This window comes from Balaenoptera physalus, assembly GCF_965194825.1.
Source record: "Balaenoptera physalus genome assembly, chromosome: 9".
Lineage (NCBI taxonomy): Eukaryota > Metazoa > Chordata > Mammalia > Artiodactyla > Balaenopteridae > Balaenoptera > Balaenoptera physalus.
The window spans coordinates 90,558,509-90,573,746 of record NC_138888.1 but is presented as its reverse complement, the minus strand read 5'-3'; the positions used below and the strand labels follow the sequence as shown (position 1 = coordinate 90,573,746).

The 15,238-nt window shown below is 38.7% G+C and overlaps 1 protein-coding gene across 5 annotated transcripts in view; it reads right to left on the bottom strand.

Moving 5' to 3' along the window:
- UBE3D (ubiquitin protein ligase E3D) overlaps positions 1–15,238 on the bottom strand; it is a 292,261-nt gene that overhangs the window by 121,772 nt on the left and 155,251 nt on the right. The window contains exon 10 of one of the 5 annotated variants that reach the window (XM_082474249.1): positions 12,141–14,042. The exons of the other annotated variants lie outside the window; for them this stretch is intronic. Coding sequence (XP_082330375.1) covers positions 13,833–14,042 — 210 coding nt within the window. The 3' untranslated portion in view covers positions 12,141–13,832. Of the gene's footprint in view, positions 1–12,140; positions 14,043–15,238 lie in introns of those variants that run through there. 5 annotated transcript variants of the gene reach the window in all.

Genomic DNA, 15,238 nt, shown 5'->3' with positions numbered 1-15,238 from the left:
CCTGGGGGTCCAGAAACAGGAGGAGGAATTCCTAGAGAATCAGACTTTGAAGGCTAGTGGGATTTGATTACAGGACTTCGACAGAATTGGGGGAAACAGAGACTCCACTCTTGCAGGGCACACACAAAGTAGTGTGTGCATCGGGACCCAGGGGAAGGAGCAGTGAGCCCATAGGAGACTGAACCAGACCTACCTGCTAGTGTTGGAGGGTCTCCTGCAGAGGCGGGGGGTGGCTGTATCTCACCATGAGGACAAGGACCCTGGCAGCAGAAGTTCTGGGAAGTACTCCTTGGCATGAGCCTTCCCAGAGTACGCCATTAGCCCCACCAAAGAGCCTGGGTAGGCTCCAGTGTTGGGTCACTTCAGGCCAAACAACCAACAGGGAGGGAACCCAGCGCCACCCATCAGCAGACAAGCAGATTAAAGTTTTACTGAGCTGTGCCCACCAGAGCAACAGTCAGCTCTACCCACCACCAGTCCCTCCCATCAGAAGACTTGCACAAGCCTCTTAGAGAGCCTCATCCACCAGAGGGCAGACAGCAGAAGCAAGAACTACAATCCTGCAGCCTGTGGAACAAAAACCACATTCACAGGAAGATAGACAAGATGAAAAGGCAGAGGGCTATGTACCAGATGAAGGAACAAGATAAAACCCCAGAAAAACAACTAAATGAAGTGGAGATAGGCAACCTTCCAGAAAAAGAATTCAGAACAATGACAGTGAAGATGATCCAGGACTTCGGAAAAACAATGGAGGCAAAGATAGAGAAGATGAAAGAAATGTTTAACAAAGACCTAGAATAATTAAATAACAAACAAACAGAGATGAACAATACAATAACTGAAATGAAAACTACACTAGAAGGAATCAATAGCAGAATAACTGAGGCAGAAGAACGGATAAGTGACCTGGAAGACAGAATGGTGGAATTCACTGCTGTGGAACAGACTAAAGAAAAAAGAATGAAACGAAATGAAGACAGCTTAAGAGACCTCTGGGACAACATTAAATGCAACAACATTTGCATTATAAGGGTCCCAGAAGAAGGAGAGAGAGAGAGAGACAGGACCTGAGAAAATACTTGAAGAGATTATAGTCGAAAACTTTCCTATCATGGGAAAGGAAATAGTCACCCAAGTTCAGGAAGCCCATAGAGTCCCATAAAGGATAAACCCTAAGAGAAACACACCGAGACACAGTAATCAAATTGGCAAAAATTAAAGACAAAGAAAAATTATTCTTTTCAAAAGCAGCAAGGGAAAAACGACAAATAAAATACAAGGGAACTCCCATAAGGTTAACAGCTGATTTCTCAGCAGAAACTCTACAAGCCAGAAGGGAGTGGCATGATATACTTAACGTGATGAAAGGGAAAACCTTACAACCAAGATTACTCTACCCGGCAAGGATCTCATTCAGATTCGATGGAGAAATCAAAAGCTTTACAGACAATCAAAAGCTAAGAGAATTCAGCACCACAAAACCGGCTCTACAACAAATGCTAAAGTAACTTCTCTAAGTGGGAAACACTTAGAAGACAAGAAAAGGACCTACAAAAACAAACCCAAAACAATTAAGAAAATGGTAATAGGAACATACATATCGATAATTACCATAAACATGAATGGATTAATGCTCCAACCAAAAGACAAACGCTTGCTGAATGGATACAAAAACAAGACCCATATATATGCTGTCTACAAGAGACCCACTTCAGACCTAGGGACACATACAGACTGAAAGTGAGGGGATGGAAAAAGGTATTCCATGCAAATGGAAATCAAAAGAAAGCTGGAGTAGTTATACTCATATCAGATAAAATAGACTTTAAAATAAAGAATGTTACAAGAGACAAGGAAGGACACTACATAATGATCCAGGGATCAATCCAAGAAGAAGATATAACAATTATAAATATATATGCACCCAACATAGGAGCACCTCAATACATAAGGCAACTGCTAACAGCTATAAAAGAGGAAATCGACAGTAACACAATAATAGTGGGGGACTTTAACACTTCACTTACACCAATGGACAGATCATCCAAAATGAAAATAAATAAGGAAACAGAAGCTTTAAATGACACAATAGACCAGATAGATTTAATTGATATATATAGGACATTCCATCCAAAAACAGCAGATTACACATTCTTCTCAAGTGCGCACGGAACATTCTCCAGGATAGATCACATCTTGGGTCACAAATCAAGCCTCAGTAAATTTAAGAAAATTGAAATCATACCAAGCATCTTTTCTGACCACAACGCTATGAGATTAGAAATGAATTACAGGGAAAAAAACGTAAAAAAGACAAACACATGGAGGCTAAACAATACGTTACTAAATAACCAAGAGATCACTGAAGAAATCAAAGAGGAAATAAAAAAATACCTAGAGACAAATGACAATGAAAACACGACGACCCAAAACCTATGGGATGCAGCAAAAGCGGTTCTAAGAGGGAAGTTTATAGCTACACAAGCCTACCTAAAGAAACAAGAAAAATCTCAAGTAAACAATCTAACCTTACACCTAAAGAAACTAGAGAAAGAAGAACAAACAAAACCCAAATTTAGCAGAAGGAAAGAAATCATAAAGATCAGAGCAGAAATAAATGAGATAGAAACAAAGAAAACAATAGCAAAGATCAATAAAACTAAAAGTTGGTTCTTTGAGAAGATAAAAAAAATTGATAAGCCATTAGCCAGACTCATCAAGAAAAAGAGGGAGAGGACTCAAATCAATAAAATCAGAAATGAAAAAGGAGAAGTTACAACAGACACTGCAGAAATACAAAACATCCTAAGAGACTACTATAAGCAACTTTATGCCAATAAAATGGACAACCTGGAAGAAATGGACAAATTCTTAGAAAGGTATAAACTTCCAAGACTGAATCAGGAAGAAACAGAAAATATGAACAGACCAATCACAAGTAATGAAATTGGAAACTGTGATTAAAAATCTTCCAACAAACAAAAGTCCAGGACCAGATGGCTTCACAGGTGAATTCTATCAAACATTTAGAGAAGAGCTAACACCCGTCCTTCTCAAACTCTTCCAAAAAATTGCAGAGGAAGGAACACTCCCAAACTCATTCTATGAGGCCACCATCACCCTGATACCAAAACCAGACAAAGACACTACAAAAAAAGAAAATTACAGACCAATATCACTGATGAATATAGATGCAAAAATCCTCAACAAAATACTAGCAAACAGAATCCAACAACACATTAAAAGGATCATACACCACGATCAAGTGGGATTTATCCCAGGGATGCAAGCATTCTTCAATATACGCAAATCAATCAATGTGATACACCATATTAACAAACTGAAGAATAAAAACCATATGATCATCTCAATAGATGCAGAAAAAGCTTTTGACAAAATTCAACACCCATTTATGATTAAAACTCTCCAGAAAGTGGGCATAGAGGGAACCTACCTCAACATAATAAAGGCCATATATGACAAACCCACAGCAGACATCATTCTCAATGGTGAAAAACTGAAAGCATTTCCTCTAAGATCAGGAACGAGACAAGGATGTCCACTCTCACCACTATTATTCAACATAGTTCTGGAAGTCCTAGCCACGGCAATCAGAGAAGAAAAAGAAATAAAAGGAATACAAATTGGAAAAGAGGAAGTAAAACTGTCACTGTTTGCAGATGACATGATACTATACATAGAGAATCCTAAAACTGCCACCAGAAAACTGCTAGAGCTAATTAATGAATATGGTAAAGTTGCAGGATACAAAATTAATGCACAGAAATCTCTTGCATTCCTATACACTAATGATGAAAAATCTGAAAGAGAAATTAAGGAAACACTCCCATTTACCACTGCAACAAAAAGAATAAAATACCCAGGAATAAACCTACCTAGGGAGACAAAAGACCTGTAGGCAGAAAACTATAAGACACTGATGAAAGAAATTAAAGATGATACCAACAGATGGAGAGATATACCATGTTCTTGGATTGGAAGAATCAACATTGTGAAAATGAGTATACTACCCAAAGCAATCTACAGATTCAATGCAATCCCTATCAAGTTACCAATGGCATTTTTTACGGAGCTAGAACAAATCATCTTAAAATTTGTATGGAGACACAAAAGACCCCGAATAGCCAAAGCAGTCTTGAGGCAAAAAAATGGAGCTGGAGGAATCAGACTCCCTGACTTCAGACTATACTACAAAGCTACAGTAATCAAGACAATATGGTACTGGCACAAAAACAGAAACATAGATCAATGGAACAAGATAGAAAGCCCAGAGATAGACCCATGCACCTATGGTCAACTAATCTATGACAAAGGAGGCAAAAATATACAATGGAGAAAAGACAGTCTCTTCAATAAGTGGTGCTGGGAAAACTGGACAGCTGCATGTAAAAGAATGAAATTAGAAAACTCCCTAACACCATACACAAAAATAAGCTCAAAATGGATTAGAGACCTAAATGTAAGACTGGACACTATAAAACTCTTAGAGGAAAACATAGGAAGAACACTCTTTGACATAAATCACAGCAAGATGTTTTTTGATCCACCTCCTAGAGTAATGGAAATAAAAATAAAAATAAACAAATGGGACCTAATGAAACTTCAAAGCCTTTGCACAGCAAAGGAAACCATAAACAAGACATAAAGACAACCCTCAGAATGGGAGAAAATATCTGCAAACGAATCAACGGACAAAGGATTAATCTCCAAAATATATAAACAGCTCATTCAGCTCAATATCAAAGAAACAAACACCCCAATCCAAAAATGGGCAGAAGACCTAAATAGACATTTCTCCAAAGAAGACATACAGACGGCCACGAAGCACATGAAAAGATGCTCAACATCACTAATTATTAGAGAAATGCAAATCAAAACTACAATGAGGTATCACCTCACTCCTGTTAGAATGGGCATCATCAGAAAATCTACAAACAACAAATGCTGGAGAGGGTGTGGAGAAAAGGGAACCCTCTTGCACTGTTGGTGGGAATGTAAATTGATACAGCCACTCTGGAGAACAATATGGAGGTTCCTTAAAAAACTAAAAATAGAATTACCATATGACCCAGCAATCCCACTACTGGGCATATACCCAGAGAAAACCGTAATTCAAAAAGACACATGCACCCGAATGTTCAATGCAGCACTATTTACAATAGCCAGGTCATGGAAGCAAGCTAAATGCCCATCAACAGACGAATGGATAAAGAAGTTGTGGTACATATATACAATGGAATATTACTCAGCCATAAAAAGGAACGAAATTGAGTCATTTGTTGCGACGTGGATGGATCTAGAGACTGTCATACAGAATGAAGTAAGTCAGAAAGAGAAAAACAAATATCATATATTAATGCATGTATGTGGAACCTAGAAAAATGGTACAGATGAGCCAGTTTGCAGGGCAGAAGTTGAGACACAGATGTAGAGAATGGACATATGGATACCAAGGGGGGAAAACTGCAGTGAGGTGGGGATGGTGGTGTGCTGACATGTATACACTGATGTGTATAAAATTGATGCCTAATAAGAACCTGCAGTATAAAAAAACAAACAAAACAACTAATACTAAACTTTCATTGGGTTATTTGTATGGAAATATGTTAATATAAATGTTTCAGACATTACATGAAATTCCTAAAAATCTTATATTTGTATTTGTATGGAAATATGTATGGAAATATGTTAATATAAATGTTTCAGACATTACATGAAATTTCTAAAAATCTTATATTTGTATTTGTATGGAAATATGTATGGAAATATGTTAATATAAATGTTTCAGACATTACATGAAATTTCTAAAAATCTTATATGTTCTGGTATAATGTTATAAGTAATAATCCTAGTTATTACTTTAAAATGTATATCTCAGAAATAACTAATTTTCTTGTCAACTGCATTATTATGAACTTTCATCAAATCTTTTACCGTGGTCATTTTTTAAGTCTTTTGTCATTTACAGACAGTTCTGGGTGTACTCTGATGATTTTGCAAATATGTTCCTATAAAAGGGTTTCATCTTCAAGAAATTCATGGAAAAGACTCTGACAAGTACAGGTTTCTGGTAACTGACTGTACTGCTGAACTGAATGAATAAGCATTTTCAGAACTCTGATGAAAAACTGATGAACTCATAAAAGTGCTAACAAAAGATCAAGATAAAAAAAACAATTAATTACATGGGACTGAGTGAACTGATGAGGATGAGTATAATTTTTGTGACTTTCTGTCTGAATTAAAAAAAAAAAAAATCCCACAAGGACTCAGAGGCAAAGAATATACAAATCAATTTTCACTGCAAAGTAAAGGAGCTGTTACAGTGGAGGATTACTGGACTGAATGTCAATATTATGACATAGTATGAGTGTGTTTCATGTTTGGTAATTGCAATCATTGTTGCTTTTGTTGTGGTCATCCATGTACAATGCTTGGTGTCAGTCTATTTATCTCTTGTAAAAATAAAATACAGTGTGTGTGTGTGTGAAAAAAAAAAAAAAAAAAAAGAAAGCTGGAGTAACAATACTCATATCAGATAAAATAGACTTTAAAATAAAGACTGTTACAAGAGACAAGGAAGGAAACTACATAATGATCAAGGGATCAATCCAAGAAGAAGATATAACAATTGTACATATTTATGCACCCAACATAGAAGCACCTCAATACATAAGGCAACGGCTAACAGCTGTAAAAGACAAAATCGACAGTAACACAATAATAGTGGGGGACTTTAACACTTCACTTACACCAATGGACAGATCATCCAAACAGAAAATTAATAAGGAAACACAAGATTTAAATGACACAATACACCAGATAGATTGAATTGATATTTATAGGACATTCCATCGAAAAACAGCAGATTACACTTTCTTCTCAAGTATATACAGAACATTCTCCAGGATAGATCACATCTTGGGTCATAAATCAAGCCTCAGTAAATTTAAGAAAACTGAAATCATATCAAGCATCTTTTCTGACCACAACGCTATGAGATTAGAAATCAATTACAGGGAAAAAAACATAAAAAACACAAACACATGGAGGCTAAACAATACGTCACTAAATAAGCAAAAGATAACTGAAGAAATCAAAGAGAATATCAAAAAACACCTAGAAACAAATGACAATGAAAACACAATGATCCAAAACCTATGGGACGCAGCAAAAGCAGTTCTAAGAGGGAAGTTTATAGCAATACAATCCTACCTCAAGAAACAACAAACATATCAAATTAACAATCTAACCTTACACCTAAAGGAACTTGAGAAACAAGAACAAACAAAACCCAAAGTTAGTAGAAGGAAAGAAATCATAAAGATCAGAACAGAAATAAATGAAATAGAAACAAAGAAAACAACTGCAAAGATCAATAAAACTAAAAGCTGGTTCTTTGAGAAGATAAACAAAGTTGATAAACCATTAGCCAGACTCATCAAGAAAAAGAGGGAGAGGACTCAAATCAATAAAATTAGAAATGAAAAAGGAGAAGTTACAACAGACACCGCAGAAATACAAAGCATCCCAAGAGACTACTATAAGCAACTTTATGCCAATAAAATGGACAACCTGGAAGAAATGGACAAATTCTTAGAAAGGTATAACCTTCCAAGACTGACCCAGGAAGAAACAGCAAATATGAACAGACCAATCACAAGTAATGAAATTGAAACTGTGATTAAAAATCTTCCAACAAACAAAAGCCCAGGACCAGATGGCTTCACAGGTGAATTCTATCAAACATTTAGAGAAGAGCTAACACCCATCCTGCTCAAACTCTTCCAAAGAATTGCAGAGGAAGGAACACTCCCAAACTCATTCTATGAGGCCACCATCACCCTGATACCAAAACCAGGCAAAGATACTATAAAAAAAGAAAACTACAGACCAATATCACTGATGAATATAGATGCGAAAATCCTCAACAAAATACTAGCAAACAGAATCCAACAACACATTAAGAGGCTCATACACCATGATCAAGTGGGATTTATCCCAGGGATGCAAGGATTCTTCAATACATGCAAATCAATCAATGTGATAAACCATATTAACAAATTGAAGAAAAACCATATGATCATCTCAATAGATGCAGAAAAAGCTTTTGACAAAATTCAACACCATTTATGATAAAAACTCTCCAGAAAGTGGGCATAGAGGGAACCTACCTCAACATAATAAAGGCCATATATGACAAACCCACAGCAAACATCATCCTCAACGGTGAAAAACTGAAAGCATTTCCTCTAAGATCAGGAACAAGACAAGGATGTCCACTTTCACCATTATTATTCAACATAGTTTTGGAAGTCCTAGCCATGGCAATCAGAGAAGAAAAAGAAATAAAAGGAATACAAACTGGAAAAGAAGAAGTAAAACTGTCACTGTTTGCAGATGACATGATACTATACATAGAGAATCCTAAAGATGCCACCAGAAAACTACTAGACCTCGTCAATGAATTTGGTAAAGTTACAGGATACAAAATTAATGCACAGAAATCTCTTGCATTCCTATACACTAATGATGAAAAATCTGAAAGAGAAATTAAGGAAACACTCCCATTTACCATTGCAACAAAAAGAATAAAATACCCAGGAATAAACCTACCTAGGGAGACCAAAGACCTGTAGGCAGAAAACTATAAGACACTGATGAAAGAAATTAAAGATGATACAAACAGATGGAGAGATATACTATGTTCTTGGATTGGAAGAATCAACATTATGAAAATGACTCTACTACCTAAAGCAATCTACAGATTCAATGCAATCCCTATCAAATTACTAATGGTAATTTTTACAGAACTAGAACAAAAAATCTTAAAATTTGTATGGAGACACAAAAGACCCCCGAATAGCCAAGTGGTCTTGAGGGAAAAAAACGGAGCTGGAGAAATCAGACTCCCTGACTTCAGACTATACTACAAAGCTACAGTAATCAAGACAATATGGTACTGGCACAAAAACAGAAACATAGATCAATGGAACAGGATAGAAAGCCCAGAGGTAAACCCACACACCTATGGTCAACTAATCTATGACAAAGGAGGCAAGGATATACAATGGAGAAAAGACAGTCTCTTTAATAAGTGGTGCTGGAGAAACCGGACAGCTACATGTAAAAGAATGAAATTACAACACTCCCTAACACCATAAACAAAAATAAACTCAAAATGGATTAGAGACCTAAATGTAAGAGCAGACACTATAACACTCATGGACAAAAACATAGGCAGAATACCCTTTGACATAAATCACAGCAAGATCTTTGTTGATCCACCTCCTAGAGTAATGGAAATAAAAACAAAAATAAACAAATGGGACCTAATGAAACTTAAAAGCTTTTGCAGAGCAAAGGAAGCTACAAACAAGACGAATAGACAACCCTCAGAATGGGAGAAAATATTTGCAAACAAATCAATGGACAAAGTATTAATCTCCAAAATATATGAACAGTTCATGCAGCTCAATATTAAAAAAACAAACAACCCAATGCAAAAATGGGCAGAAGACCTAAATAGACATTTCTCCAAAGAAGACATAGAGATGGCCAAGAAGCACATGAAAAGCTGCTAAACATCACTAATTAATAGAGAAATGGAAGTCAAAACTACAATGAGGTATCACCTCACACCAGTTAGAATGGGCATATCATTAGAAAATCTACAAACAACAAGTGCTGGAGAGGGTGTGGAGAAAAGGGAGCCCTGTTACACTGTTGGTGGGAATGTAAATTGATACAGCCACTATGGAGAACATTATGGTTGTTCCTTAAAAAACTAAAAATAGAACTACCATATGATCCAGCAATCCGACTACTGGGCATATACCCACAGAAAACCATAATTCAAAAAGACACATGCGGGCTTCCCTGGTGGCACAGTGGTTGAGAATCTGCCTGCCAATGCAGGGGACACGGGTTCGATCCCTGGTCTGGGAAGATCCCACATGCCACGGAGCAACTGGGCCCGTGAGCCACAATTACTGAGCCTGCGTGTCTGGAGCCTGTGCTCTGCAACAAGAGAGGCCGCGATAGTGAGAGGCCCGCGCACCGCGATGAAGAGTGGTCCCCGCTCGCCACAACTAGAGAAAGCCCTCGCACAGAAACGAAGACCCAACCAACACAGCCATAAATAAATAAATAAATAAATAAATAAATAAATAAAATGGGAGGAGTCATTGTATGCATTAAAAAAAAAAAAAAGACACATGCACCCCAATGTTCATTGCAGCACTATTTACAATAGCCAGGACATGGAAGCAACTTAAATGGATAGGATAGACGAATGGATAAAGAAGACGTGGTACATATATACTATGGAATATTAGCCATAAAAAGGAATGAAATTGAGTCATTTGTAGAGAATGGATAAAGAAGACAAATGGATACAGAAGAAGTGGTACATATATACAATGGAATATTACACAGCCATAAAAAGGACCGAAACTGAGTCATGTGTAGAGACGTGGATGGACCTAGACACTGTCACACAGAGTGAAGTAAATCAGAAAGAGAAAAACAAATATCGTATACTAATGCATATATGTGGAACCTAGAAAAATGGTACCGATGAACCGGTTTGCAGGGCAGAAATTGAGACACAGTTGTAGAGAACAAATGTATGGACACCAAGGGGGGAAAGCGGCGGGGGGCGGGTGGGATGAATCGGGAGATTGGGATTGACATGTATACACTAATATGTATAAAATGGATAACAAATAAGAACCTGCTGTATAAAAAAATTAATTAAATAAAATTCAAAAAAAGAGAGAATATGCCAAGTTAAAGAGTTCTCTGAAATCGTCCCTCCTTCATTCCATTAATTCGCCTGGTTTGGACTGTACGTGACGAAACACTTTGGGAATGTTTCTAAGCCACTCTGCCCCATGTAGCACCATACCTACCTGCTCCTTTAAGGTGTGGTCTATAACCAAGGATGATCCTCTGGTTCGGAGAAGAAGAAAGAAATGCATCAAGTCCATTCTTTTTTTTTTTTTTTTTATTACTTAATGTGGAAGTTGTTGAAGTTTATTTTAAAGTTAATGGGTTATTTATTTATTTATTTTTGGCCGTGTTGGGTCTCCGTTTCTGTGTGAGGGCTTTCTCTAGTTGCGGCAAGCGGGGGCCACTCTTCATCGCAGTGCGCGGGCCTCTCACTATCGTGGCCTCTCTTGTTGTGGAGCACAGGCTCCAGATGCGCAGGCTCAGTAGCTGTGGCTCATGGGCCTAGTTGCTCCGTGGCATGTGGGATCCTCCCAGAGCAGGGCTCGAACCCATGTCACCTGCATTAGCAGGCAGATTCTCAACCACTGCGCCACCAGGGAAGCTCCCATCAAGTCCATTCTTAAAGGTAGCCTCTGCTCAGGATCAAGTGAGTGTGTCTTCATTTCAGCATAATTCATTTCAGTGAACTTACTAATAAATAGTAGAATCACACGGATGACTGACGACCAGTGTCCTTCATCACAAAGGGCTTGTCATCTAACTGGGGAGAACGTTTTAAACCCAAAAGGCTACGACATCATGCAGCAGATGGAAGAATCTGAAGGGTGAGGGATAAGCAAAATGCTGTGGGGGAGCTCGTATGGGGATAACTAATTTGACCTGGGAGAAGATGAAAGGTTTTGAGAAGCAGGAGGGGGTGTTTCAGGTAGGAGGCACTCCATTAACAAGGGACCAAGTGGAAGTTAGAAAGTGTAAGGCAGGCCATGGGAAAGTCTGGTCCATGGTCTCAGAAATTTCACATAAGTGAGGAGATAAGGACAAGGTAAGGCTGGAAAGGTAGGTTGGGACCCGATCGTGGAGGACCTTGAAAGCCAGGCTGAGGAGAACCGACAGGATTCTGAGGCAATTCTGCAGCAAGCCACAAAGTTTTGAGGACAGTGATATGATCAGAGCCCTGGTTTCTGAAAATATTCTGGCTGACCTCTGCAGGATGCACTGGGGGCTTGGAGGAGGTACAGAGAAAGACACGTCTGTCGGTAGGTGGTTGCAGCAGTCCAGGTGAGACTCCCAGGTGAGAGGGTGGGAAGCAGAGCAGCAGCAGCTGGGTTGGGAGAAGAGGGCAAAGAGACACTTACAGAGAAGAAGGACGGTGAGGGAGGGCTCCAGCCTGGGTACCCCCAAGTGCACGTGATGATGCTGCAGCCTGGATACCGACAGCCAGGGGACGGTTGCCCAGGAGGATGGAGGAGATAAGGAGCTTGGTTTTCAGACCAGTTGGATTTGAAGGGCAGACGCTATATTCACGTGGAGATGTCCAGCAAGCAATTAGAAAAAAAGGGCTGAGTGCTCTACAGTTTTCAGATTATCTGTCACTTCTCTACTGCTCTCTCTTCCTCTAAGAAAGGACCTCTCCTCTGTCATGACTGAAAGGTTACACATAGCACTGTGGATAAGAACTCATGCTCTGGATCTGACTGAGCTAGAGCCCAAGACTAACTCTGCCACTCTCTAGCTGTGTGACCTTGGGTGAGTCATTTGATTTCTCTAAGCCTTGGTTTCTTCATCTATAAAATGGTGCTCACAAAAGTATATTCTGTATAATGTGGGTTTTTAAAATATATTTATTTATTTTATTTTTTGGCTGCGTTGGGTCTTCGTTGCTGTGCGTGGGCTTTCTCTAGTTGCAGCGAGCGGGGCCCACTCTTCGTTGCAGTGCGCGGGCCTCTCATTGCAGTGGCCTCTCTTTGTTGCAGAGCATGGCCTCTAGGCATGCGGGCTCAGTAGTTGAGGCTCGCGGGCTCCAGAGCGCAGGCTCAGTAGCTGCAGCACATGGGCCTAGTTGCTCCGCGGCATGCGGGATCTTCCTGGACCAGCGCTCGAACCCCCATCCCCTTCATTGGCAGGCATCCGGATTCCTAACCACTGAGCCATCAGGGAACTCCATAATGTGGTTTTGACAAACCAATGAATTAGTACCTGGTATATTGTAAATGTCTAAAAATGTCACCTGTTATTAAACCAGATGACTTACCATTCCACAAACATACCCCAACTTTCCTACCTCTGGTCATCTGCCCCTGCTGCTGTTCTCTGCTTACAATGTCCTCCTACCTGAGCCTGACCCATCCACTAACAGATATCATTCCTCCTGTTCACCTTCCTCCCTACTCAAGATCTTGAAATCTTATTTATCCTTGACTCTAAGAGCTGGGGTTGGAATTTGGAATTAATGAGATTGGAAGAGTTTGCACACTCACTGTGATGATTAAACAAAGTCTTGGCTGGCTCACAAGGGGAAATGCAGACTTTATTCTATGACAGAAAATACTCTGATTCTGTGAGACTTTTCTAATACATTTTACTTAGTTATTTATTTAGAAGAAATTTACTTATTTATTTATTTTAGCTGTGTCGGATCTTAGTTGTGGCACGAGGGACCTTCGTTGAGGCATGAGGTATCTTTCGTTGTGGTACATGGGCTCCTCTCTAGTTGTGGCGTGTGGGTTTTCTCTCTCTAGTGGTGTGAGAGCTCCGGAGCTCGTGGGCTCTGTAGTTTGCAGCACGCGGGCTCTCTAGTTGAGGCGCGTGAGCTCAGTGGTTGTGGTGCTTTGATTTAATTGCCCCGCGGCATGTGGGATCGTAGTTTCCGGATCAGGGATCAAACCCACGTTCCCTGCATTGGAAGGCGGATGCTTTACCACTGGACCATAAGGGAAGTCCCCTAATATGTTTTAATAGAAGGATCGTATAGCAAGCATCTTGCCAAACACAGCCTTTATCGAGTATAAAAAGGAGAAAAATGAAATCTTGGGAAGCCCAGACAAATTTGGTGCTGTCTAATGTTTGCTATCCTTTCATCTTTGTGAAGAGCTGAGTACTTTTTCCTTGGCACTTCTGTTTTGGATTCCTCTTTGGCAGCATTTTCCCAGAGAGAAAGTGCTACCAGCCAGTTCTTTCCTGTTACCTTCCACCCACGCTTTGTTTTGGCAAATGTAACCTGCCTGGGAGCTGCAGAAATGCTGCTCTGCACACCTCTCGTGCCAAATTGGAAGAGACGTTGTTTTCTGTAAAATTAAGATAAGAGTTCAGAAGGGCCAATCTGCTTCAAAATATGATTTTAACCATTTTTTAAGTTAACTGAAACAGTAGCTCAATGTCATTCTTTGGGTTTCTACTTATTACAGTATCTTTCTTTTGTTTTCAAACAGTTCCTATAGCGATATAATGAAAATAACCTTTATTTTTTTTCCAGCTGCAAAGAGAGAACTATAAATTATTCCTTACCCTAGTTTCCTTTCAGCACATACCAAAGCCAGTGCTTGCTCTGCCCCAATAAATCAAAGCTTCAAAAGGGCAAGCCAGCTAATCAGAGAACACAGCTTCCACTAACTAGACAATGAAATCCTGCGTCTGTCATCTTTGGAATTAATAAGAGATAAAGTGCCACTTTACACAAAGTTTCCAAACCAGGTCAGGAAAGAGTCAGGACATAGAATGGATTTGCAAACCTGGTCATTATATTCATGTAAGAAGATATAATTCAATCAAGATTGAATTTTCATCTGCATTTCATAGCCATGGGTTAATGTCTTCAATGCATTTTCAATAGAACCAAAGACTTAATCATTTTACTTTTGAAAAATATATTTCCAAAAGAGAAATATTTTTGAGCTGATAAGGAAAATGTTTCTAAGAGAAAGTGATATTGAAAATAAACCTTGAAGGATGTAGAAGTTTTTAACAGAGATGCACAAACATTTTGTAAGAATGGATAGACTCAAATCATAGGGTCATGCCCTATTGATCTAACTTTTCTAGTTTTCCAATATTATTGTCCCAATAGAGTAATTAATGAAGGCAACAACTTACTGAATGCCTTCTCTGTACCAGGCACCATGTTGAACACAGGGTTAAGGAGACGAATAAGCACTGGACCTGCCCTCAAGGAGCTTTTAACCTTCAAAAAGTTCTAACTCTTGTTTAGCTTTATTACACAAAATAAAACACAAGAATCATTATAAATTGATTCTGAAGTTCAGTTGGAAGCTCTACATGAAAGTTTTGCTTCATAGCAATTTTCTCTGAAAATAAAATTGAATGACCTAAGATACAAAGAAGATAGCTTTACTTTTTCTTCTTAATTTTCATACTCTTTTAATTTAAAAAAATTTTTAATGAATAAATGCGTGTAACATTATATATGGTTAGGGTGTGCAATGTGTTACTTCGATACGTTTATATTCTCATATTGCCAATGTAG